The sequence below is a fragment of the Sturnira hondurensis genome, unplaced genomic scaffold (assembly GCF_014824575.4).
Source record: "Sturnira hondurensis isolate 20B ecotype Veracruz unplaced genomic scaffold, ASM1482457v3 Scaffold0000396, whole genome shotgun sequence".
NCBI classification, from domain to species: Eukaryota; Metazoa; Chordata; class Mammalia; order Chiroptera; family Phyllostomidae; genus Sturnira; species Sturnira hondurensis.
In genome coordinates, this window is record NW_028073027.1 from 8,006,764 (window position 1) to 8,031,312 (window position 24,549).

The window sequence follows — 24,549 nt, forward strand, 5'->3', positions numbered from 1 at the left end:
CTTACCAAGGATAGTGTCACTTGCCACACAGGAAGTGAAGATGTAGCAAAATTTTCACTGGGTCGTTTCCTTTGACTGTTTACATTGCAGTCAACTGATTTGTGAATGATAGGAAGTGCAAATTTAACTGCGCTGACAACTTCTGAAAATTGCCTGGGTCTGCACGACTTTTCTAGCCAAAGGACCTACTGACCCTTTGAACTCAATATGGCAAAAACATATGTGTTAAGTCACTGATACGTGGATTAATAAGATACATTCCTTCATTCACCAGTTTTAAATCGTACTTGTAATTTCCCCCTAAAACCCAGCTCCTTCCCCTGACTTCTAACTTCCCCATTTCTGTCCCCGCACGCTCTGTGAACCCACAGGCCAGGGTCACAGAGTCAGCGGATTTCCCTTCTTCCTTGGCTCAGTGGGTCCAAACCCTACAGCATCTCTTTCCTTGCTTCTCTTCCACCTGCCTCATAGTTACCACCCAAACTCAGGCCTCATCCAGCTCCTTACTTTTACTCTACACCATGCACATGGCCACCTAAATATTTCTTTGCTTTTGTCGACATTATATTCTTCCACCGACTACAAAGAGAGAGAGAGCAGTACTCATCCTGGCACTCAAGGGCTTCCATAATAAAGCTGGGCCTTTCCCCAGCCCCCTGGCTCACTGGCCTCCCCGACTTCAACAGATTGAAAAGGTCTTTCCTTACTTACCACCTCCTTGTCATGCTTTTCTACCTGGTCTGCTTGGAATGGCTCTCTCACCTCCACACCACACACACATCACCATATCAGAATCTGTAGCTATCCTTCTTTGAAATAATTCCTATCACCCTAACAAGATATAATATTGTCCTTCTGAGTGTCTGTGGTACTTGGCCCACTTCTTTGGCGTCAGCCTTGTAGTGTATTTATTCATTTATTCAAATGCTGTGTTTTCCCTGATTTACTAATAAAATGTTTGAAACCATTCCTTATTTCAGAATTGAAACTGACGGGACTCATTCAGTTCATTTGTATTGAAAGAATGAATGATGGAGAAAGTTTTATCACCTGCTCTTCACAAGCAAGTTTTTAAAATTCCTATTGACACAAAATTCAGAAATGCTTAGTAGATGATGTAGTCTTCCTAAATATTACATAACAAATTAATGTGTGTAAAGCCATTGTGTAGTAGAATATTGGTTCCAATCAGTTAAACTAGGTAAGCACACTTTGGATCCACAGAAGAATTTGACAAATGATTTTTAAAATAACTGGATAACTATGACACAACACAATCTATTTTTATTTTCACAAAAGGTAGTTTTGAGATCATCCGCTGACTGCTTATAACATATAGAAAAATACTGTTTTCACAAGTTTTTAAGTTAAAATAGTTTTTCTTATCTAAACCTTCATCTGTATTGAGCATGAACAAAACAAGATAGGTATATGATATTTCCTGATATTTTTGTATGTTTACATGTGGTATAAAAGTACAGTGTAGTGCTGCTTATATAAATAACAACAGCCCTCATATTTTCCAATTTTATGCCATCTTGTTGGGAGGAATTCAGGGAGCCATCCGTCCCAGTGCTGTTTCCAAGCCCATCAATGCCTCACCACCCCAGGAACACATGTACTCTTATAAAGCTTCCAAAAGGAATTCATTCTAGCTTCTCCAAATCCTGAAGTCTGGAACTTCATTCCAGCCTCTAAACTGCATCTTCCTGAGAGTAAAACTCAACCCCCAATCCTGTAACTCTTAGAAACAAAGGCCCAATGCTGTCTTCAATCTGTGCCACAAAGAAAAAGGACTCCATGGGGCCATGCCAGTGGCTTCTGTGACTGCTCTGCTAGACCTCTTCTTGTGCCCTGAGCATCCTCGTCCCTTTCCAGCTCCGGTCCTCGTTTCCCTCTACCTGGCTCACTGTGAGACTCCCACAGCCCAGCCAAGGCACCCCGTCCTTCTCTGTCACAAGGCCAGTTGGGAGCCTGCCCAGTGCTGTGGGGTATGATAAACCACTCAAGACTCAGGATAAAGTGCTGTGCATCCCAGTTCTTCCTCTGACCAGTTGTAGGACCCTGGACCTACCATGTAATTTCTCTAGATACACATTTATTTTCTGTAAATACACAACTACATTTAGATAACACCTTAGTTTCTTCAATCATTAAGCATCTAGGGTGCTCCAATTCTACCAACTCCAAGATGATAATGTCCAAATATTCTAGCTGTATATGCTCTACCAAGCTTTCAGACTCAACCTGTTTATTAATTTATTTATTCATTTATTTAGAAGCAACTATGCACTGAGCACTGTAATAGACCTTGAGGATACATTGGTCAATAAAAAAGGCATGGCCTGCCTTTGTGAAGTTTACTGTCTATTGGACACTAAACAGTAGGAGAATGGTAATTAATAAGCAAGAAAACACATATATAATTGTAGATGGTGCTAAGTAAACAGAATAGAAAAAAAGAGAAAAGGGAGAGGGAGACACAGGGGCAATATATGAAAGAATTATAAGAGCAAGCCCTCTCTGAAGAAGTGACATTTCAAAAAAAGAAAAAAAGCCAAGATTCAAGAGATAAAAAGAAGTCTGACATCTGAGGAGCAGGAGTTAGACCATTTTAGACAAAATCAATGACATGAGTGAAGGTCCTGGAGCAAAACCCAGGGCAGTACAGGGAGGGGAAGGAGCACGAACGTGGCATTCCTGTCTCCACCATATTCACCCGAACACACACGGGACTAAATCAACAGTTCCCAAACTTGTCTGCCCAGAATTACCTGGTGATCTTCTAAAAATTCCAAAGATCAGGCCACACCCTAAACCAGTAAAATCACAAACTCCAGGGATAAAGAAAAAGCGCCAGAATTTTTTTTAACTCTTCAAGTGACTCCAAAGTGCAGACATGGTTGGGAACCAGTGACTTAAATCAATTCAGTGCTGAAGGTGTTGTTTTACTCACCTATGAAATGATGGGGCTCAACTTCACAAGGTCAGGTCCCTTCCTTGCTCTAAATCAAATGACCTGTAGGTGGATCCAGGCTCATTTTCACATACCCTTGCCCTCAAATCTTCTTTCCCTCTTTCCCTCTACCCTGGGATTCTCATATTCTCCCACCAGGTCTAAAACCTTCAAGTCAGATTCTTCTTTTCACACTGTGCCTATGTCCTGTATGCAGCAGATTCTGTTGATCCAAACAGCCTGTGAAGCTTTCTCACCCACAAACCCAACTGCACCCCTCATCCTGCAATCCATCCTGCCCAGTGACCTTTCTGAGCACAATTCCTACTGCTTATCCAAACCATGCCCACCCTTCAGAGCCCTTCTCAAGTGCCAGCTCTTGAAAGAAACCTCCCTAACATATTCAGCTACCTGTGACAACTAGTCTGTAAAGTTTCATAGTCCTTATGGTCCCTAAGATAAAATTGAGAACTAAATTATATACAGACATAGAGTATACATCAGTATTCTCTCCCCAACAGATTTTAAATAAACCAAAAAACAAACACACATTTTATTAATCCCTGGCATATATTAAGCATTCAAACATTATCTAGAAGCAGTAATGGCAGCATTCACTTCGAGATAGTGCTGACTGGCGGTGGTATCGGCAGGGGTATTAAAAACGGCAGTGGGAGTAGCAGAGAGAGCAACAGCAGCACAATGTAAAGGGCCCCGTGGGAGCCAGGCATTTCAGGTGCATCATCTCATCTAAACATTGAAACCGTCCTTCAAAGCAGTTCTAATTTGCCCACTTTACAAATAGGAACGTTGGAGATTTGGAAGTTCAAGGAATTTACTAAGGACATGTGGGAGATCTGTCTGGTCCTAAATTTTTCCCTATTACTCCATGTTACCTCCTTATAAGCTTCCCAATGAATATTCCCTTTTTTGGAGTCCTTTTGCTTCTGACATGACTGATTGATTGATACGAATAGTTGCATGCAGTGGAGAATCCCATAAGAAAGACAGACTATAGGTTTTTCACTTGCAAAGATTAACTAGGGTCCCCAAATATTAGCATGTAAATGTAAGCAGCAGATATGCACTAATGTCCTCCAGCCATTTATAACCAAGTTCTTTCCACTTCATGTCATCTAACACAGTAAGCGTACCAGTGGGTACCCATTCCCCTGGGTATGCAGTCACCTATTGCCAACCTTGGATGTCTGGAGAAACAAATCCGAATTATGATTCAATGAGTCACATGATTCAGGAGTTAATCTCGAAATATTCTTGAACCATTCAAGTTCCATTTCATGTGCAGAACTCATACTCTCCCCAGTGAAAAAAAAAACAAGGGGATCCCAGCAGTGAAATAAAATTTCTGATCTGGTGTTTGTTGGCAATCCTGTTAGAGAACAAAATTGTGCTGCTTGGAAATGCAGGAAAAAATAAAGGTAAGAAAATGAGGGGCAAAATAATTATGTCCTGGTACCAAACCAAAGGTAAAACTGAAGAGCATTTGTTAAAGTCCTATGATGCTAATTAGGTCAGTTTCAAAAAGTGTTTATTTCAAGACAGGTAACTTTCTATCATCCATGTGAACAGGAGAGACTCATACAGCAGAGATTACCCAAAATGGCACATGTAGAACTTGCTCCTTTTTATCCCAGAAATACATTATTTCACTTTCCTTTTGTGCACTTCAATTTGCTTTCCTAACTAAGTCTAATTTAGGACAATATTATATTTAGTTTGACTTTCCTGAGCCCTCACCAAGTGGTAGGAGGAAGTTAATCCAGACATGTGTTAGTAACAGATAATATTTTAAATACCACTAAAAATTACCCATCTTGAATGAGAAAAAATGGCAGACTCCTACCCTAAGTATCTCAAAATGGAAAAAAAAAGTATAATTAAAAAAAACTAAATCCATGTGGGATAAGAGTGATAAAATACACTTCTATACTGTCAAGGAAGTTTTTAACTCTAACCCAAGACAGATCTGGAATAAGTCATGTGACATTCTCGTTCCTAGCACGGACTTACAGTGTTAAACACATTCACTTATTGCAAAGACTGATCCATAGCACACAAGGTACCACAAAAAGTAACTAACTGCCCCTGTTTTCTGATCCAGGCTCCTGAGAGCAGAAAGAAATTTTCCTTCCAGCACCTGAGGCAGTTCACAAATTTGCAATAATAAAGCCATATTTTAAAAGATAAGTCATGTCAGAATTTTCCTTTTTTCTACCTAAGGTTCCATAACTAAACTAATGGAGTAAAACTCTATTGAGATTAATCTCTTGTCAAGTGTACTTAAAACCAGCCAAGAGGCACCGTTCTGTGTTGGCAGCCAAAAAGCCAGTCATCCTAGATCAAGGTTTGCAAGTGCAAATTTTTTCAGGCCCCCATTTTCCTTTTGACTTAAGGGAAATTTGAACTGAGTAGTCAGCTGGTAATGTATATAATGATACTCAAAACACATGTGAAAAGTTGAATCAAGTACTCTGAAAGGCAGAGTCAACTGAATTATGTCATTTTATCTACTATAACTCTGGCTTGCAAAAAATTATATGAAAAATTACATAAAAAGCACAGACAACTGGGCTTACAATAAGAGTATAGCAAGGTGTTAATCCCCCAGTCAATCAAATGACCCCAATAGTGGGCTGTTGAAGAAGGGCATGTGTGTGTGTGAATATATTACTTTGGGTGGCTCATAGATGATACAATTATTTATACAGGAAAACAAAACATATAAGATGGGATCCTTACCTTTTCAAGCATAGCATTGCCTTGGTGAGGACTGATGTTGTGCTGGCTTATTTCTCTCTTGTATTTATATTCATAAACTTGATCCGTGATATTAACCAGCAGAGTTGATGGACTGAAGGCCAGTTTCCCACAATCATACACAGTTCCACTTTCAATATCAGTTGGTGCTGTGGCATATCGTAAGATTAATCCCATAATGAGGCCTAAAATAAAGAATAAACAATTGCAGTGGAGGAACAGAGTCTAAAATGTTCTCTATTGCATGCTTTTAAATATGCAACTTGGACCTTGTAGAAGTAGCAAGTGAAAGAATTGGGTCATTGCCTGTTTCAGACACTTGTTCACTCTTTCATAGACACTAGTTCAATAGATTGTATCGTTAAAATATTTGTGATGGACGCTACTGTTTGAATATCCAGCATATATTCTCTTTTTTCTTTTCTTCTTAATGGACCCCTCTATTTTGGAGGGAAGAGCTATCCCTCTTTTCTACCCACCCAAGTGCTTCAAGAAAGCCTTTGCTCTGTGACAGACATTGCCTAGTCCAGTTAGGAGATGGGATTCCCATGGGGAAAGCTCTGGCCGACAGATCAGCATTTATCTAAGAAAGGCCATGAGACTAAAAGAAAGCACTTACGTGGCTGGGAGAGAGGTGTTCTTGTTCTCTCCCTAAGACATGACTAAGGCAATATATTTCCACTTTTTTCTGCTAGCAGATATCTTGTGCCCTTGAGGGAATCTAGCCCAAGGACACAGTAAATACACTGAGTAAGACTAATATATAGACAGGCCCAGGTCCTGGATGACTTAAGTGAGCCACTGGATCAACCTATCCTGAAACTAATTCTAGACCTCTTGCTATGTGACATAGTATATTCTCTAATTTTTCAAACAATTTTGAATCCATTTTCAGTTTACTCATAGCCAAATGCATTCCAATGACGTACATTCCTTTCAGTAAAGAGTTGAACCCAATTAATGGCTCTTGACTTTTAAGTTTATAAACTCTGTTCAGATGCTCCTGGTAATCTGATCACATGAATGCTCTCAACATTAGGGATTTATTAATAGCAGCAAAGAAATGTCAAAGGCCTACACATTCCTCAATTTAAAATTAGGAATGATGTATGTGTTTTAACATAAATCCACTCTTTTAAGATAAAGGTCACATGTAAAACATCCAATGTTGGAGGTTTTACAACTCTCCTTTGATTCATCTAGTAACCTTTCTTTCATTTAATAAAATGTTTTGAGGTGCATATTTTGTGCCAGACATTTAGTAATTTAAAATAAAAATACAGTTCTAGCCCTACAGGAGCTCAAATCTGTAAAATAAAGACCCATATGTAAGCAAACAGCTGTAATACAATGTGACATGTTTTATGACAGCTGGTAAGCACCCTGTGTCATGTGGGCATAGAGTGGAGACACTCCAAGGCCTCTTGAATGACCCAAAGCTTCAGGTGGATGTTAAAAGGTCACCTATGACTTGTCCAGGTGAGCTGAATTGGGGAAGCTGGGATTCAGGCTGCATATGTGGGTGGCAGCATGAGAATAGCCACGGAGAAAGCTAGAAGCTGCCTGGGATTTATGTTCTCCAGTGTGCAGAACCACTGCTGAGACGGCTGCACGGGCAGGGATTGTGTCTCCTGGCTGTTGTGCACCTGGTTGGGTTCTCGACAATGGAGTTTAAGCAAAAGTGATACGTGCCATTTCCAGGCCATGACATTGAAGAGGTAGGGGAGTTTTGTCTCTTGTCTCTTCCCATTTATTAAATAGGTGAGGAGCGAATAAAAGCACTCGCCCTGAGACGCCAGGTTGGGGAAAGCCATCTACCAACCAGTAATATATGCATTGGACTATTATGTGAACGGAAAGTTAATTTCTGTTGTAGTCACTGAAATATTAGTGTTTCCATGTTAACAGGCACTAAGATAACCTAAGATAACATATAAATACAGAGGGGCTTAAAACACCATTTAGAAAGTTAGTAGTGGTGTAAGAAGAGAAGAAGAGAAAAATGGAGGGAGGGAAAGAGAGTCCGGGGAGAAACTCCAGACTGTAGACCACAGGTAGGGGCTGGGTCATACAGAGGTCCCCTGTCATGCTGCTAAGCTTTCAGTTTTAACCCAATGGCAATATAGGACTATTGAAGGATCTGAGGCAGTGGAGCAAAACAATCAGATTTTCACTTAAGAACTATCCCTTGGGCAACCATGTGGAGAAGGAATCGGAGGGAGAGGTGAGGATGAAAACAGATTTCTTTAGAGAATATTTTTACCTTACTTATTCTTCAGCATTAGGCCCACTTTTCCGTAACAGTGAAATATATTGTATTCTAACCTTTATTAGCAGGAGAAAATAAGGGATGAGTATAATCTGCCATGAGCGTTTGGTCTGGGGTGGATGTGGGCGGCCTCCCATGAGCAGTGTCAATGACTACAATAGGACTAGTCAGGAAAGACAAGGGAAAACACGCCACCCACACACACTGCCAAGGGCTTTAGGGCACCTGCAAAAGAATCACTTGCCCAACACTCTTTGCCCATGAAGGGTTCATTTTCTAAGAGTCATTTGGCAGGTACCATGAATGGTACCAGGACTTCTGCTTTCCACTCTGGGAGATAAAGGAGCACAGTACAAGACGCCATCTGCATGGGGACTGAATGGAAAGAACCTGCATTAATACCATTCCAAGTTCCCACAGGGTGAACCACTCATTTTTGCAATATACTTTCAATGGAATAACAAGAAGTAAACATGAAGTCTCACTTTTTAAATTTTCCCAAATAGGGAAAACAAGTAGTTGTCATAATAACAGGCATCTTGTACCTGGGACCCTGTGGCTAAATTCATACAGGGCCTCAAAATCTGAGTGGCCCTGTCTGAGTGGCCCTCTGCACCAGCTCTGGTCCCAACCTTCAAGAAGAGGTACCCTGGAGTAAATGAAGTCAGCTGTTTGCTGCCAGAGGTCACCTGATGAAATGCCCATAAAAATGGACCTGTCAGACAGGCCTCCCACTGTAAGGAGTGAAGCTGTCCATAAGTTCAACCTCTGTGCCCCGGAATCCATGCCTATATCCCCACTGAGGCCAGCCAAAGGCTGAGTGAGCAGGGGTACTGACAGGGAGATGGGACTCCTCTGAAGGGCTACTCATGGCTCACAGATGTGCAGTTAGCCTTGCCAAAATTGTCTCAGAGTTGCCCTGCAGCGTAAACCTTCTCCCACCAGCCTCCTTTCCTTCTCTCTCTCCACAGGGTGGGGCTGCACTGAGGTCAACAGCTGTCCCAGCAAGCACGGGCTTCCTCCCCATTTTCCTGAAATGGAATGTCCCCCAATAAATCTTTTGCACAATGAATTTCTTCCCAGCATCTGCCTCTCAGAGGACCCAAATTAACTCTCTAGGAAAAACACTTGGGCTTGCTTCCCCCGCAGCCCCAAGGGCTGAGAGGAATCCTCATCTTGGCAGGGTATCTTGGCAGAGTATGAGGAATGGTGGGGAAGCCGCTGCCTCACCCGCCTGCGTGCCTCTGCCTCAGTGTCAGTAACCCCCAAATGCCTGATGTCACAGGCCAAACGCCTACCCATAGAGTCCATCCACTTAATGCTTTAGCCACCTGCTGACACAAATATGAAGTGTTGGGTGACCAACGCCCACATAATATATAAGAGCAGGTGACAGATAAAGTGGAATTGCTAGTAGGAAGAAAATGCAAAAAGAGTTTTTTTGATACTCACACAAAGCAATAGGATAAAGAAAGCTACAACCACTTGTGAACAAGAGAGGGAAAGAAGAGCCTGCCTTCCACGGCTTATAGACGCAACCCACCACTCTCATCAGTGAGTCATGAGTCCAAATGCTACATGCTCAGGAGAAAAGAAGAAACCTGTCCTGGCAAAGCAATACCACCAGCACACATGTGCACAGCCCTGGTCCCCACTCACATTCTCACAAGCACGACACTTCACTGAGCTCTTTCACCAGCCAGCTGGTTGTATCTCCTTCTCCAGACAGAACTCAAGTCCAGATGCATCCCTTGCCCCACAAATCTGGGCATCTGTGCAGCTGGCATTGCAGCAGTGTGGACCCCCCTCCCTAGCAAACCCCAATCTGTCCCCAGTAGCATCGGCTTTGGGATGGAGCTTCAACCATAGACCTCATCCCTAAAGCACTCCTATCCCACAAACTCTATCTCGGGTCTCATCTGTGGGGCCCGTATTCTGGTCTCTGAGTTCTTACAGCACTCACTGTGTGAACCACACCCCTGCTGGCCCTGCTTTTAGAAAGACATATTGTTTGGCATTGCTTTGCAGACCTTGGCTGTGTCTCCCGCTCCAGACAAAGAGGCTGCTTAGGACAGACTCCACGCTGCTCTTCCCTGTCCTCTAGAAAAAGCTAACCACGTGAGGCAGAACTGTAACCCAACTTTCTCAAGGTCCATAAACTGCCTTGGAGTCAAGAAGAAAGGATCCTTTGAAGGCATGTAGTTAGTCAGTGACCACATCTGAAAATAGCATGTGTAAGGACCTTAAAGGGCTTGCCACATAGCTCTCCTAGCAGCTACCTGACAGGCAGGGACAAGGTGACGTCATGGGAAAGGGAGCAGGGAGGGAGAGAGGGAGGAAGGGAAGGGGCCAGGAACGCTCTGAAGGAGGGGCATGGGAAACGCGGGCCTTGCAGTTCTGGCCCAGCTCTCACGTCAAGGCCACATTCAAAACCCGAGAAAACTCTACTCCCGCCCTCCTCGCGCTTCCACACCGCACACATAGAAGGCCTTGCTCTGGGAGAGCGGGAGTTACTGAAATGAGTAAACTATTGCCTTGATCCTAAGACATTAAAACATTCTAATGCTACCACCCTTTTCCTCTTGCTGAATCCTGTGATCCTGATTTCCAGTAAGAATAAGGTACCCTCGGCCTGCAGTTTATAAGCGATTCCCCATAGAACTGACATTCACCTTGAGGCCCGAAGCACCTTCCTAAAGGGCCTTTCTGAGAGGAATACGGATGGGGACTTCCTTAAATATGTAATGATTATATTTTTAATAACACAAAGTGTTAAAATCTCTGGCTCTGTTGAAAACTCGTGGGACCGAACCTCGCACCGGCAGACTCCTGGGACACCCCCACCTTCGCTGCTTCCCTGCCAGAGCACTGCGGCCCCAGAGCCAATAAAAGTCAAAGAAAGCCGAGTAGGGCTTCTTAGAGAGACAGAGGAGAGAACACTCTCTTCTTCCTCAGGATAACCCAGCTGGTTGCCGGCCTCATGCTGAAGTCAGCAAGAGGAATGCAGAGCAGAGAAGAGGAAAGAACCCGGGTCCTTGGTAACAGGAGCAGGCTCCGAATTAGCCAGCCCTGAAGGCCATGCTTCTCTGGGCTTCTAGTCATGGAAGATAGTAAATGTCCTTATTGCTTAAGTCTTATCACTCAGAGTTTCTGTTACTCTCAGCTGGATGCATCCTAACAGATAGAACCATTTTTATTTTTTTTTAACAAGCGAATGCACAAAGTCCAAAGGAGCCCTAAAGGAGAGACCAGCTCTCCACCCAGCAGAGGTTAGGAGAGGAGGTTCTTAGGGATGTACAGGACTTCACCAGGTGAGAACAGGGCATGGGTTTTCTAGGGAGAAGCACACGAAAGTTACTGAGCACAGAGCTAATGAGGCAGGTCAAGCAACTTGGTATGTCTTACTAGGCAGCTGAGATCTAGGCCCCCAGCAGAGCCAAGGAGTAGAGGGTGTCCAAGAAGGAGTAGGTTTTGGAAGAAGGTCTTGTGGAAAAACTGAGTGAGTTCTTTGCTGGCAAGCAGATTTTCTCTGGTTTGGAGCACAGGAAACTGCATTTGGAGGCAATTATCTGAAGGGGAAAAAAGAGCTACAATTCGGTAAAGACCTGGAGAGGAAGTTAATATCAGAAATTATGTCTATTTATGTGAGGAAGAATTTAGCAAAGGAATTCGAGTAGAGAAGTTTCAAGATGATAGCAATAAAATAAAGCCTAAGTTAGAGTGTTTCTTACCATTTTTAGGACTTTTTTTTACAGTGGAAGACTCTTTAAGGCAGGGAATCTGTGATGTTATTTCAGTCACTCAGATAAAAATTTGTGAACTAGGAGTTCAAATGGGGGACAGAGAAGGAAAGGGTGTGACAAATACAGGCTCCGGCACAGATAACACCCCTTTTTTATTACGAAACCTCATAAATCATACTCCAAAATCATAAGCATGTACTTCTGTAACCTAATCATATCACACTCAGGCACACCATATGGCATTTTAGGTGAAATGTTCAAATTAAAACTATAAATCATTACACCCATAGTATTGCCCTACTGACCACACTCAGGCAAGCGTGACTTCTGCCGGACCCTGTGTTCTAAGAAAGCTGAATCGGTGCACACCACTTAACTCTCTGTAAGGCAGCAGTCACAAATGTGAGACTTTAAATGGCATCTCCACCATTTTTAACTTTTTATTTGATATTTGCCCACATTCCCCATCTTATCAAAGACTTCATCAGACAACAGATATGGTGAGATATTACGGGTTTGAATTTCCAATGCTAAGTGCATTTCCTAACACTTCCCTCTCAGCAGTTTAGTTTTACCCCGAGATCAGTCAGGGACAGAGAGTAAACATGCGAGATGCCAGCTGGTCGTTTGGGTCTTTTGCTCTTTCTCTGCGCATCCCCCCCACTTTGTAAATCCCAAGGGCTAATGAAAAGTGTTGGTGTTGCCAAAAGGACACAGTTGTTTGGGTGATGAAAAGATCCCATAAAGGCTTCAGAACAGGTCTGGGGTGCCTCCCACAGGAGCCTCCCATAATATCTCAAGGTGGGAGGTGGGCCATGAGGCTGGTGCACCTGGGACATTTTGTTCACAGTTCTTTTTTGATAATTTTATTTATTTTTAGAGAGAGGGGAAGGGAGAGTAGAAGAGAGGGAGGGAAACATCGATGTGTGAGAACAACACTGATTAGTCTCCTCTTGCACGCACGTGCCCCAACCGGGGACCGGGCTGAAGCCCAGCCATGTGGCCCGACTGGGAACTGAACTGTCAACCCCTTGCCCTGTGGGACAATACCCAACCAATTGAACCATGCTGGTCAGGACTCATTCACAGTTTTAATCTTCTCAGAGGACAGATATATACGGGAACAGAAAGTCCCAACCATCAGATTTTCCACGACGATGGGGTGTCCAATATTCTCCCCAATCCTTGTTGCAGGATAACACACACATGCCTGCACACACATACACAACATACACAAAGGAACCCACAGATGCAACACACAAAACACACACAAACACATAGACACCAACACACAAACACATACAACATACAACATACTCAAACACACATACATATACACATGTACAGAAATACACAAACACACACAAACAAATACACACAGAGACATTTCACAAGACTCTGATGTGCCTTTCACAGCATTATAGATAACTGCTCTCTGGATATTACCTCAGATGGTAACGTACACATAGCTAACATTTCCTTGCAACCACCTGAAGAACTTTATGGAAGATATATATAGGGATCTCTAACCAGACCCATACTGACTGAAGCAAAATTATTTCTTACTTTACAACATTTACACAAAACAGTCTACTTTTTTTCAAACCAGAGTTGGAAACATTACAAAGTATTGTAAATGGTAAAAGAGAGAGAAACTGTCCAACAGATAGAGATGGTCTCCCAAACTCCCTCTTCACTACAGGGGAGTAATGAAGTGAGGACGAGAAAACTGGGGAAAGCAGAGGAGACAAAAGTAGGAACCGTATGTTCAGTTTCATTTCCCTGGTGAAGTAGTGCTCACACTTCAGTGCATCAGAACCCTCTGGAAGGTTGTTAAAATGCTGCTTGCTAGCCCCCAGTAGGTCCAGGTTGGGGCCTACGCATTTGTGTTTCTAACAAGTTCTCAGGTGATCTGATGCTGTGAGTCTGGAGGCCACACTGTGAGAAGCAATCCTGTAAGACAAGAGTTGCTACCGATCTGAGTACCATGCCCACCATGGCACTCCATCAAAATCCATGCCCTGTCAGGCTCACACACACGGGTTCACAAAGCCTGGAGGGCCCAGAGGTGCGGCGAATGATTCCACCTTCAGTCTCTTCCAAAAGCTCCATACAATTAAACTAACATACAGTGAAAGCCTATATTGTATGATCCACTGCATAAGACACAGTGCCTTCTCAAACTATTCAGTACCTTCCACACCCAGTCTGACAACCACAGGCATACAAAGCCAGAACGTCTGTGGAGTTGTGGCGCCACTTTCCTTGACACTGGGGCAGCTTCGTCATTCTCCCTGGGACGTTTCAACCCAGCCACTTGGCATGGACGCGCTCGCACTGTCTTCCCCGTGCTGGGCTTTGTGTTATGGACAGCGTAACATGACCGAAAGCTCCAAGGTAAAAGAAAACCTTAACTACCCACCTCCTCTCCCCAGCCTTTCCCTAGTCCTGACTTCATGAGACAGTGACACATCAAGAGCAGATGTTCATGAGAGGACAACGGGGGCCCAAATTTGAGACCACTAGCTTTCAAAAATGGTGTTCCTGCCTGTTATTCTCTGCAGCTTTTGGCCAAGCCATAACTCTTCTGAGTTTCTATGTCCTCACATGCAAACTAAAGATCATCCGACATACTTTGCATGAATGTAGTAAGGAGAGCGAGATAACGCTAATAATGTGCGCGTGCAGTTACTAGATGTCTCAATATCTGTCTTCTGGAAGCGCCTGGCAAAAAGTAGGTGTTTATTAAATGACAGCAACACTTCTCAGGCTAGATGTGGGTCACAAGCGAAAGAACATGGGTTTTATGGTCCTGAGAGTAAAGTTCAGCCCTGACGGTTACCAGCCAGTTACTTCTTTGTCTCCGAGTATCAGCTTCCTCATTTGTAACGTGAAAATGATAACACCCTGCCCCCACCAACACCCATGCATCCGTCATCACAGCCAGGTTTGTGATACCTGGCGGCTGCACAGAGCCAAAATGCCAAGGTTTGAGTCCCAGCTGGGGGCATTTAGACCTGTGTGACCTTGGGCAAGTCACTTCATTTTGTGGTGCCTCAGTTTCCCCATATAAGAATGGTTTTGTGAGGATTAAATAAGTTAACATATGTAAAGTACTTCCGACTGCATAGTTCACATTATAAATGCTACATGTTAGCTACTGCTACTATTATTAAATATCATTTTGATAGAATAGATGTTTAGCAGATGTTAGTTGTTTATGTCCCCATTTCACTAACCACATAGCATGAATTAAATTCAGATTATATATTCTATCTGTAAGTAGTTCGAATCATAAATTCTGTTTTCCTGACATGCAGACTCCTCCCATTGTAGAACTCTGGGCGTGAATCCTTGGAGACCCACCGTCCTGTGCTCAGAGGACTTCCTCGGTAGCTCCTGGGGGATTCAAAACCACAGCAGAATATGTAGGGGTTCATGTTCTTAAAGTTAACTTCTGAGAATGCACCGAGAGTAACATGCTTTTGACTTTTTCACTTCTTTAATCTTTCTTTGGCTAACACTTTACAGCATGGAAAGTCTTGCCTTCGTCTCTGAAACTTCTTTAAATCAATCTTTTTATGCCAAAAAGGAGAGCATGTTTAGTTCACTGGGCTCTTAATCCTCATTACCTTTCCTTCAGAGCCCTTCAAATGAAAGCAAAGTCAGTAGGATGTTTTTAAATTGACATTTTAGCCATTTTTAAAAAGGATTTCCTTTATTTATTTTGAAAGAGAGAGGAAGGAAGAAAGAAAGAGGGAGAGAAACATCAATCGTTTGCCTCCTGTACGCACCCTGACCAGGGACCAAACCTGCAGCCCAGGCATGCGCCCTGACAGGGAATTGACCAGGAAATTGAATCTGTGCAGAGCCCTTTCCTCTGCGGACAACACCCAACCAACTGAGCCACAGGCATCAGGGCTCACTGTGATTTTCATACTACAGTTTCCACCACACCCTGAGTCTGCAGGCAGCCCTCACAGCACCTGCACTGATGGCATAACTTCCTCTCTTCACTTCACTGAGAACTGAGATTTACTGAAGGCTCACTACAGAATCAGAGCTGGACCAGAAGAACTGAGAGCGGTTAAACAATACCAGCTAACCTCTTGTGTGGGAAGAAGTACCCAGTATCACATGCTGATGGGGTTCTGAGAGGAAACTGGTTTGGGTTGGAGTGGCTGAGGGATGCCTGAGGGCTGAAGTCAGTCCTAGTCTGAATTTTGAAAGACTTTGGAGCTACAAGGGAACTTAGGGATACCTATTTCCTTTCTTCCTCATTTTACAGACAAGATAAGTAAGGCCAGAGGCTAAGTCACTAGCCTGAAGTAATGCATGTAGCTACAGACAAAAAAGTCATCAGGATTTAAAAGCTCAGATTCCCAACAGAGGATCCAATGCTTCCTCCATAAAGCACTCACACTTGAACTAGAAAAACACCTGGGGGAGGGCCTTCCAGGCAGCAGGAAGGGCAGGGTGTAGTCTAAGCCACCCTGAAGACCTGGTGGTCATGGGAGGCGGGGCTAGACTGGGGGGGGGCGGGGAGAATGAGTGAACAGGGGAGAGTGACACCCTGTCCAACTGCCAGATTTTTTGTCTTCAGGACATCTAAGCAGTGCTAAGATGAAATTGATATCTTAGGATTTTTTTTAAAAAAGAAAGATCACTTTTAAAACCTTGCTGATTCACTGGGTGACTATATTTTCTTTAAATCTTGAACACATGCTACTGAATGAACTAAATTGGCCCTATTAAACTGGTAAGTACATTCTTAAGGATCAGGTATAATTTAATAGTTTAAGGAATTAAAAATCTAAACTTTTTGCCTTAAAATTTCATTTCTGCCCACTAAATAACCAGCAAAATTTCCACAGAAAGTCAGAGTCAGTGTCGTGTATTGTAAAGCCATGAACTGAAAGGTAGAATTCTAAGAGGTTTGCATTGCTCTGTCCCTAAGCGCAGACCCCAGACCTCAAGCACATGGCATTATGAATGTCCTAGAAAATATGGGAGCCTCAGTGATGTGTAATGGAACTCTTAATGCTGTCAGGAAATGAGCAATTTTTCTTTTAGGAACAAGAGCAGGGGATACAGGGCCCTACGTTAGCAGCACTAAGTGCACCAGCTGTTGTCAGTCAATACTTTGACCATCAATAGTCATTTAAGCTTTTAGTCCAATTTAAATGAATATCACCATGATGTATATTTTAAATCAGTTATAGACTCTAATCCTTCAATTCTGAAATAATGAGAGCCATAGAACGTCATGAGACTCAATTACCCATTGCATTCCTGGTGAGGCAAAAATATTGTGAGAATGTTGCCACCAATTTTTAAAAACCTCCTGTGGCCCTTAATACCAAGAGAAAAGCTATTGTTCATATAGAGGATTATTTGTATGTGGAGTAGCAGATTTATCTCCAAAGAACAGAGTCAAATTAAACAACACATATTTTAAGTTTAACGAGTTGGAAATTGTTTCTAAAAATAAGTAAAAAAGCAGTTAAATGATCCCTTTTTTTCTCACGTTACTTTAACTGCTCACTTCCTAAGGCCCTCTCCCTAGAGTGCTTTATTTAATTGGATTCCCCAGCATACTGATAAAATGCATCAGTATCTATTATATCTTCTGAAAGGTATTTGAAACATATCAACAGAATACCAGCAGGAAGGCTGGGGGCAGACTGGGCTGAGCTATTACAGAAAATTCAGTGTTTTAGAAAAATACTTACGGCTCTTGATACAGAGGAAAATGACATGTATACAAACAGGTGATGAGGGCAGGAGCAGTATTCGGCCCAGTAGAGGAACAGTTAGCCAGATTCTTTGGTAAGCATTAGGGAGGGAACTGCAAAACCTTAGAAGATGGTTCACTGTATGTATCTATGTGTAGGATGGACATGACTGAGGTACACTTTACTCTCAAATGTTCATCTCCTTCGATGGAATGTTTTTAGGTTTAAATTTTCACCATAGTTTTGTCTCTTTTTTTCCCCATTGATTATCCTCAGGATCCTGGTAGGACGCCAGCAAGAACCACGAGTTCCGTTCTTGATGATAAAAGGTTTTATCTAGTTCTATTCTGAAATGTTACTCTTGGACCTCCTAGAAAATAGAATCTGTCTATCTAATCTTGAAAGCATAAACCATCTGAGGATGCATCCGGGTCTCACACACAGCCTCTCCCCAGAAGGACCGTTGAGAGAACTGACTTATTTTAAAACACCTTTGGCATCTCTGAGAGATGGGAGGTTGAATCCCAGCTCAGCAGCTAATTAATTACATAAGTCTTGGTTTTTTCTCCCTGAAAGGAGGATGTTGGACTATGCTCTCTAAGGCTACTTCCCACTGTATGAATTTCAAATTTGTGTATAGCTACCGAGCAATTTATTCACTTGGCTCCTCCTTTCCCTGTGTCATTTAGAAGTGTTTATTAGCAAGTCCTATCTCATCCCACTGTTGTAGTTTCAGACTATGTTATTACGTCACTGACACAAACTCCCTAATAAACACTTGAGCTGTAACGTTGAGATCATCCCTAGGGAAGAAATACGAGAAGCCATTAATGCCATCCATATGGACTATTTTCAGAGACTATCAGTGAGAGCTGTTGTAAGATGAACGTGAACTCATTAGACGCGTGGATGAGGAAAAGCACAGGACCCCTGGCAGGAGTAGCTATTCAGTTTATGGGAAGTCACTTCACTTCTTTGAGAGCCAGTTTCTTCCTATGTATAATGAGAGGGCTGGTGAAGATAACCTCTAAGAGCCCCTTAAATTCCAACTACTTCAACTCTATGCCAACAAAAAATATTAAACAACACTAAAATAAAAGTCTTTCCATTGATTAATATAGTTCAGGACAAATCAAGAATAATCAAAATTCTAGTAGTGGAATAGTAATATCCTCACAATTTTATGATTCTTTTACATTGCACTATTTCAGAAACTGCTTTCAATAACTTTCACATTAAAAAATCATGAAAGAAAAAAATTGTGAAAAGATAAAAATCAGACAACTCAACTTAATCAAACTCTCATAAACTTGATTCCTAAACTGCTTTAATAAGATCAATTTAGAGAAATGCTATTTCAACTATTGTGCAATATGCTAATATTTTGTAACTTCAGCCACAACTTAAAATACCTCAAGCAGTTTTTGAGAGTGAAAGGTAATCTGAAAATTTTCAGGTTCAAAATAAAAGTTACATTTATTTATTGTACTAAGTATATTTTAATTTTAGTAAGTCTCTAAATTTAACCAAAAGTTTTACACAACAGAATAGCTAGCATATTGGGTTGGCCAAAAAGTCCATTACATTTGTTTCCATAAGATGGCCCTAGTAGCTCCGGATTGTTTTTAACTTCACTCAGAACAATTCTGTTAGACTGCATTGTGATAGCTGTCATATCAGCATGCGTTAAAAAATGTATTAAACTGGTAAATTTTGTGCAGCCATTTTAATATTGAAAATGGTAGAAGATATGCAACATCTTTGGCATATTATGCTTTATTATTTCAAGAAAGGTGAAAACACACCTGAAAAGTAAAAATAAATAAGTAAATAAATAGAGATTTGTGCAGTGTGTGGACAAGGTGCTGTGACTGATTGAACATGTTAAAAGTGGTTTGTGAGATTTTTTGTTACTAGTGACATTCTGGCCAAACAATTCTTTGTCTTATGCTTTGGAAGGTGTTGAGCAGCACCCCTGGCCTCTACCCACTAGAAACCAATGGTAGGAGATAGCCAACATACTCAAAATATACAAGTCAATAAAGTTACTGGTGAAAATAAAATGTATCTTTTATTTTATGGAAAAAATGTAGCAGACTTTTTGGCCAAGACCACAGATAAGCTGAAATTGGTTCAATCAAATGCAGGGCTATGAAGGAATCTTGCCCTCTAATAAAGATTTGTAATTTTAAAATCTGCATTGTTTTGCTAAAATATATATAGTCCTTTAATTTAATGCCAAGAATTACATTGTTTCTGGCTTCTCAAATTATATCTCGCGTCCTCATTGATTATTTATTAGCCAACTCCAGAAAAAGATCCTGGACCACTGATGATAAAGAAGGACGTGTAATTGGAGACCCTGGCTTGACATCTGACATCACTTCCTTTCTGTTTGACCATTTCTCTTCAACGTCACTGTGATTTTTCCCCCTCAGGTGAGAATTTTGTTATGTGATTTAAGACCCTCAATACAAAGAAATTTAACTGTATGCTCTGAATGGGTCAGCTTATCAGTCTCCTGAAAGGAATTAATATATAAAATATATTAATAAATATATATTGACAATATATATATAGTGACAATATATAAAATATATTGTCAACTGCTTAGCCCAGAATTTCTGTGCCTGCTCAAGAGTCTCGCAGCGGGATCCAGTTAGGCAAGGCAGTTCTTATGGTCTCCACTCATGACCATACATTGTTATCATCCCGACATCGTGTGGTTAGCACATAAAAGGCGCACTGATCCTCTTCCCGGAACCTCAGCCGTATTAGAGACTTCAGGGCTTCCAAAATGAGGGAAGTAAAATATAGTAAAACTATATTCTTTGCTATGATTTATAGCAATGCTTCACCTGTTTCCCTTGTATTCAAAGTTCCTATTCATTGTCAGGCTGAGATAAAAGTAGTAAAGTGAACTATTTCATCAATAAGATCAGCTTTTAAACCCCTGGTGTCTTGGATTTTACTCTAAAAGATGAGGGTATGGCCTGGATAATCTCTGTCACATTTAATTGTGAAAGGAATGACAGTGTAAATTGCACAGGTAGAGCAACGTGTGGAGAGTTTAAAATCATAAACAAAGGCATTTCCACACCCCCTCCAAAAAGATGCATAGCAAATTAATACTAATAATGACAGTAATTACACACTAGAAAGTCTAAAATCAGGCCAAGAAATAAAAGTACTGCATAAAGAATCTCTTGTATATTAGAAGACAAAACATTGATCCTATAATTAAAATGGATTTGGAGACAATTATTCCAATAGGAGAGGTGGGGTACATGTCTGCAAGTTTTCTTCTTAAAAATTAGTTGACTTGAGAGGATTTACTTCTGACATTTATGTGATGTTACTTTTAGAACTATCTTTTCTATAGGTTTTTATTTTATTCCTTTTAAGAGAAAGGGAAAGAAGGGAGAAAGGGAGAGAAACATCAATGTGTGGTTGCCTCTTGCACGCTCCCTACTGGGGACCAGGCCGGCAACCCAGGCGTGTGCCCTAGACTGAGAATCAGATCAGTGACCCTTGGGTTTGCAGGCCAGCACTCAACCCACTGAGCCACACCAGCCGGACTTCTAGAGCTTCCTAATGTCCTGGGTCCCTCTCGTGACTGCAAACATCCTTTTCAGTTTTTATCATCACAAACAGCTGTGGTCTGACTGCTCACTTGATGATGCCCCTGCAGCTGTCAACAGACTCTAGATGTCTGCCTAAGAACATGACAGTGACATTTACCGGGTGACAAGGCAACTTCCCGCAGCTCACCTGCAAAGAAATGAGCGTTCATCTTGTTGCCGCACCTTTCACCAACCTAATGACTTCTCAACGGGCACATTTTCTCCAGTTTCGGTACTTTGCCATCTGAGCACGAGTCTCTAGTTTCCCAAGCAACAAGTTTCCCATCAACCCTGCAATGTCTGCACTCACCATACAGCATCGCTCCTCCGGTCTCGTGCAAGAAGCGAAAGCGATGATTTTTAAATAACCAGATGGTCAAAATGGTAAGGATGAGCAGGAAATTGAAGACGAGCAGCTCCACCGCTCCCTGGTGTTGAAACTGATACTCATCCTTCCCTGCCAGGAGTCTCTGCTGCCTCTCCATCCCCAGCTCCTTAGGAGTCTCCAGATAAAACCCTAAAGGGCTGTCCACTCAAAAGGGCTATATTGTCAGATTTCCCTATGACACCCTGGCTGCCTGAGGATTTCAAAGTACACACTGCCACTTAAGTTGCCACTTAGAGCACTCTGCCTGGCTTGGTGTTCTCACAGCGGCTTCTCATTTCAACTTCCTGTTTCTCCCTTAAAGCAGCCCTGTCGCTTTTCAAACTCCAGTGCAGTTTCACCGTGGCTCTCACGGTCTTAAAATAATTACCTCCACAAAATTACATTCCAAGTGGGGCAAGCCTCTAAGCAGCGATTCTGCAATCTTCAGTCAGGATCTTCTTGTTTCAAACAAGCCTCCTTTAGCTGCATAACTGGTGAATTGTAGGTAATAAAACAAATCACCTGACATCAGCAACATTTCTAAGTGCAAAAAGCCAATTCCTGAGTTACAACCTCTCTCACATGAGAGATTTTTCCTCCCCAACCAAACAAAGCCTGACAATGTGATGGGGGTTGATAACTCCAGTTTGAGCTAGAATGATTTTACAGGGATTTTTGTTTTTAAATCAAAAAGCAAGAAACAATTTAGTATACGACTCCCTCTTTGTTTGAGTTTATATAGCAGGTAGTCAAAAGAGCAGCATTTAAACTCTGAATCAAGTGTTCTTCTAGCATGAATAAACGAAAGCAAAAAGACAAAAAGAAATTGTCTCCATCTCTACAACTGTGCTGTTTGCATACATTAAGTTAAAAAAAAAAGAAAAGAAAAGAAAAAAGAAACCAAACATACAGCTATCCTCAGCAGCCACATACCTGAGTTTTTCTCTGTGGAGCTTCTGGCTCAAACATTCAGGGGGCCGCAGCAATCTGTGCCACAGGCCAGCCTCCTCTGTCCTGTGGCAAACAGTGTGGTCCCCTAAGGAAGAGTCTTCCACCCTCAAGGAAAGCTCCAGAATCACAGGGCTCAGACCTTAACAGTCTCGATTCTTCAGATGTGGCAGGCTGGTTCGGTTTGAATTCTTATTTTTATGCTTTTTTAAAAAGTTCAAGACAATACCTCATGGGCCCTGATGCTTTCTTAATAATTGTTATGACTTGTTTGCCTTATAGGTCCTACAGTGCAATTAGATACATCCCAGGATTAAGTGAGGTTTTCATAATTCCACAGAATTATTATAATTCCAGAGTATTAATCATCTAGTATCCCCATACTTGACAGAATTAATATTCAGTTTATACAGTGTAAGTGATTCATTGCGTAGGATGAGGCCAAATGTTCTTCAAAGGGTCTTGTCACCAAGCGCTAGAGGTCAAACATGTAACATATTGGGAGCTAACCAGCTCCTCAATAGCAGGTTCGCCCACAGAGGGAGTCTATCAGGCTCTCTCCATCCAAACTCTGCTGTTTCAGCTCCTTTGCCTTCTGCAGCTTTAGAAGCTATTTCCTCTCCGGGTTGAACTCAGCAGGGTAGTTATGCTGGCTGCAGATGTTCTTTAACACTCTGCCCTTTTTGGCAGGCCTATCTGAGATGACTAATATTCAAACTGTTTTGAAATCTGTCAGCTAATGCTTGCAAGAACTTCATGAAGCGTTGCTGGTAGGTTCTACCTTTATAATTTTGCAACCCCACAAGTGTACACTTAGGTTGTTAGATTTGTAAGATAACGCAAATTTCAAACCTGGCAACATTCATCTTTGGGGGGGGGTGGAGGAAGGGTTCATTCTTTAATTATTTTGATCTCTTTTAATAATGATGAGTAGTCCATTCAGGTAAAATAAACTTTCTTGTGTTGTTTTATTGTGATATCCAATTTCACTATCTTGGCAAGGAAGCAACTCAATGAGAGGATTAAAGGCCCTTAAAATGTTTTGATAGATCCTTACATTGTTTTTGAAAGTCCTAAATTTGATGTCAACAAATTCAAATAAGTATATTTCTTTTTTTTTTAAAGATTATTTATTTATTTATTTATCTTCAGAGGGGAAGGAGAGAGGGAGTGAAACATCAATGTATGGTTGCCTTGTGTGCGACCCCTGCTGGTAGTTAGCCTGCAAGGAACTAGGCTGCAACCCAGGCATGTGCCCTGACTTGGAATCGAACCGGGATCCTCTGGTTCGCAGGCCCACGCTCAATCCACTGAGCTACGCCAGCCAGGGCTCAAATAAGTATATTTCTTATAGAAACAATACACACGACTTCTCTAGGAAAACAAACAAACAAACAACAACAACAAAAAACTAGTCAGCTCCTGCCTACTGGGTCTTACTGTCCCTGTAGCCAGGATCTGCCCGAGCTGAGCAGTGGCAGCGCCCCTGCACAACCGGTTCCCACACAGTCCATTCACTTGTTCATCCCACTGTACTTGTTCCCTTCCCTGCATAGCCCCCTGCAGTCAGTCTTTGGTATCCATGGCTCCTGGTTTATCCCAGCAGTGGGATGCCTTCACTCTTCCATTGTCCAGTCGTGATGCTGCTTAACATCAGAATGGACAGCCAAGGAGAGAAAAGAGCTGAGGAAACTCCTCCCATTCTTTCACTTAGAAAAGTATTTCAACCTTCTAGTTTGTGTCTTCTTCTCAAAATATCATTGTACATTCTGTTGTACCAAGAAAAATGAAATGATAAAATCGAAATACATATCAATTTGTTGTCTACTAAGGGCCAGAAAATGTACTAAGAAATTTAATTTAGTCTAATTTAATATTCATAAAATCCTTCCACAGATGAGGGAGTTAAGGTTCAGAGAGAGCTAGTAACATACCCAAGGATGCACAGAGTAGGAATTAACTCTACATGTAGGATGTAATGGCCAGAAGATGCATTTCAGCTAGGGTGATGAACTCAGCTTGGTTTGTCAGGGACTTTCCAGGTTTTAGCACTGAAAAGTCCCAAAGTATCCCAAGACACTCCTCAGTCATAGGCAAACCAGGACAGTTGGTTATCCTAACAGCTAAATT

The 24,549-nt window shown here is 41.9% G+C and overlaps 1 protein-coding gene across 2 annotated transcripts in view; it reads right to left on the minus strand.

Moving 5' to 3' along the window:
* SLC9A9 (solute carrier family 9 member A9) overlaps positions 1-21,825 on the minus strand; it is a 529,481-nt gene extending 507,656 nt beyond the window's left edge. Inside the window, exons 1-2 of one of the 2 annotated variants that reach the window (XM_037040394.1) lie at positions 21,415-21,821; positions 5,717-5,919 (exon numbers count right to left, since the gene is read on the minus strand). In XM_037040394.1, the coding sequence (XP_036896289.1) occupies positions 5,717-5,919; positions 21,415-21,589 (378 nt within the window). In that variant the 5' untranslated portion in view covers positions 21,590-21,821. Of the gene's footprint in view, positions 1-5,716; positions 5,920-21,414 lie in introns of both variants that reach the window. The other variant, XM_037040405.1, reaches the window with a different exon arrangement.
* Positions 21,826-24,549: the final 2,724 nt, after the last annotated feature.